Source organism: Eschrichtius robustus, chromosome 3, assembly GCF_028021215.1.
Source record: "Eschrichtius robustus isolate mEscRob2 chromosome 3, mEscRob2.pri, whole genome shotgun sequence".
NCBI classification, from domain to species: Eukaryota; Metazoa; Chordata; class Mammalia; order Artiodactyla; family Eschrichtiidae; genus Eschrichtius; species Eschrichtius robustus.
In genome coordinates this window covers 83,938,059-83,939,571 of record NC_090826.1, presented here as the reverse complement: position 1 = coordinate 83,939,571, position 1,513 = coordinate 83,938,059, and the positions used below count along the sequence as shown (strand labels likewise).

General features: G+C 44.7%; 1 protein-coding gene across 1 annotated transcript; it reads left to right on the top strand.

Moving 5' to 3' along the window:
- Positions 1 to 320: 320 nt before the first annotated feature.
- Positions 321 to 1,178, top strand: LOC137761167 (regulator of G-protein signaling 2). Its single transcript, XM_068538071.1, has one exon. It carries the CDS (start codon positions 327 to 329, stop codon positions 960 to 962), a length of 636 nt encoding a protein of 211 aa, XP_068394172.1. The 5' UTR covers positions 321 to 326; the 3' UTR covers positions 963 to 1,178.
- The last annotated feature ends 335 nt before the right edge of the window (positions 1,179 to 1,513 follow it).

Sequence of the window (1,513 nt, the reverse complement as noted above, 5' to 3'; positions counted from 1 at the left end):
TGACCAACTGTAACTGATGTGTTAAATATTGACTTGGTACAGTAGCGAGGATCCAGGATCCATTTCTTCCAGGACATTCCATTCCCATAGTGAGTATTTTGGGGGACAGGGTGCCACTGTTTCTGCACACTTTTGCATAGTGGGCTCCTCTAAGGGATTTTCTCCTACCAAAGATTTCCAAAGACAAGATCTGTCACTTTGGCCTGTGTACTATCATCATGTGTGAAACACTGGTGACTCCAAAGTGTCAGGAACCAGGATGGTGAAAAAGCATCACCTCAAAAATGTAGTTTTCTGAGGGTAGTGGTCTCAGTCGGAAAACGATAATGCCTAGTGCTATGTTCCTGGCTGTCCAGCACGACTGCGGACCCATGGACAAGAGCGCAGGCACCGGCCCCAAGAGCGAGGAGAAGCGGGAAAAGATGAAGCGAACCCTATTGAAAGATTGGAAGAGCCGTTTGAGCTACTTCTTGCAAAATTCCTCCTCTCCTGGGAAGCCCAAAACCGGCAAGAAAAGCAAACAGCAAACCTTCACCAAGCCTTCTCCCGAGGAAGCCCAGCTGTGGTCAGAAGCATTTGATGAGCTGCTAGCCAGTAAATATGGTCTTGCTGCATTCAGGGCTTTTTTAAAATCTGAATTCTGTGAAGAAAATATTGAATTCTGGCTGGCCTGTGAAGACTTCAAAAAAACCAAGTCACCCCAAAAGCTGTCCTCAAAAGCAAAGAAAATATATACTGATTTCATAGAAAAAGAAGCTCCAAAAGAGATCAACATAGACTTTCAAACCAAAACTCTGATTGCCCAAAACATACAAGAGGCTACAAGTGGCTGCTTTACAACTGCCCAGAAAAGGGTGTACAGCTTGATGGAGAACAACTCTTATCCCCGTTTCTTGGAGTCAGAATTCTACCAGGACTTGTGTAAAAAGCCACAGATCACCACAGAGCCCCATGCTACCTGAGATGAAAAAGGGAGCCCGGAAACGAGGACATTTCATTTTTTTCCTAAGGGGAAAGGCTGTCACCTGCCAAAAAGACTGACCTTGAATTCAGCCTGGGTGTTCAGGAAACATCACTCAGAACTATTGATTCAGAGTTGGGTAGTGAAACGAAGCCAGTAGCCGTCTAGGAGAAGCTGGTACTGGGACAGCTTCCGTAACTGATGGAGCACAGGGAAAGCGTGGTCTAAACGTGGCGTGTCTCACGCTGGAAAAGCAGGAGCTTGCGACTGAAAGATAACGATGTAACACTATTGGTCCAGAAGCATTTACAATCAATAGGTCTGGGGTTATGTGGCCTTAGTGAGCTGGCTGTACATTTTTCCCTAAATCAGTCCTTGTTACCACATAGTGGTTTAGCTGTAGTTTCTTTAGTACTAGGTAACCTATGTTTACTATGTGCAAGGGTATTGAAGTTCCTATGACTACAGATCATCAGTACTGTTGTCTCACGTAACTCTAAAACTGAAACAGTCTGTTTGAATTGTCAATCGGTGTGTGTAATAGAATGAGTG

Coding starts and splice junctions, on each gene's coding strand:
- LOC137761167 (XM_068538071.1), top strand. CDS start 327: ATGCCTAGTGCTATGTTCCTGGCTGTCCAGCACGACTGCGGACCCATG.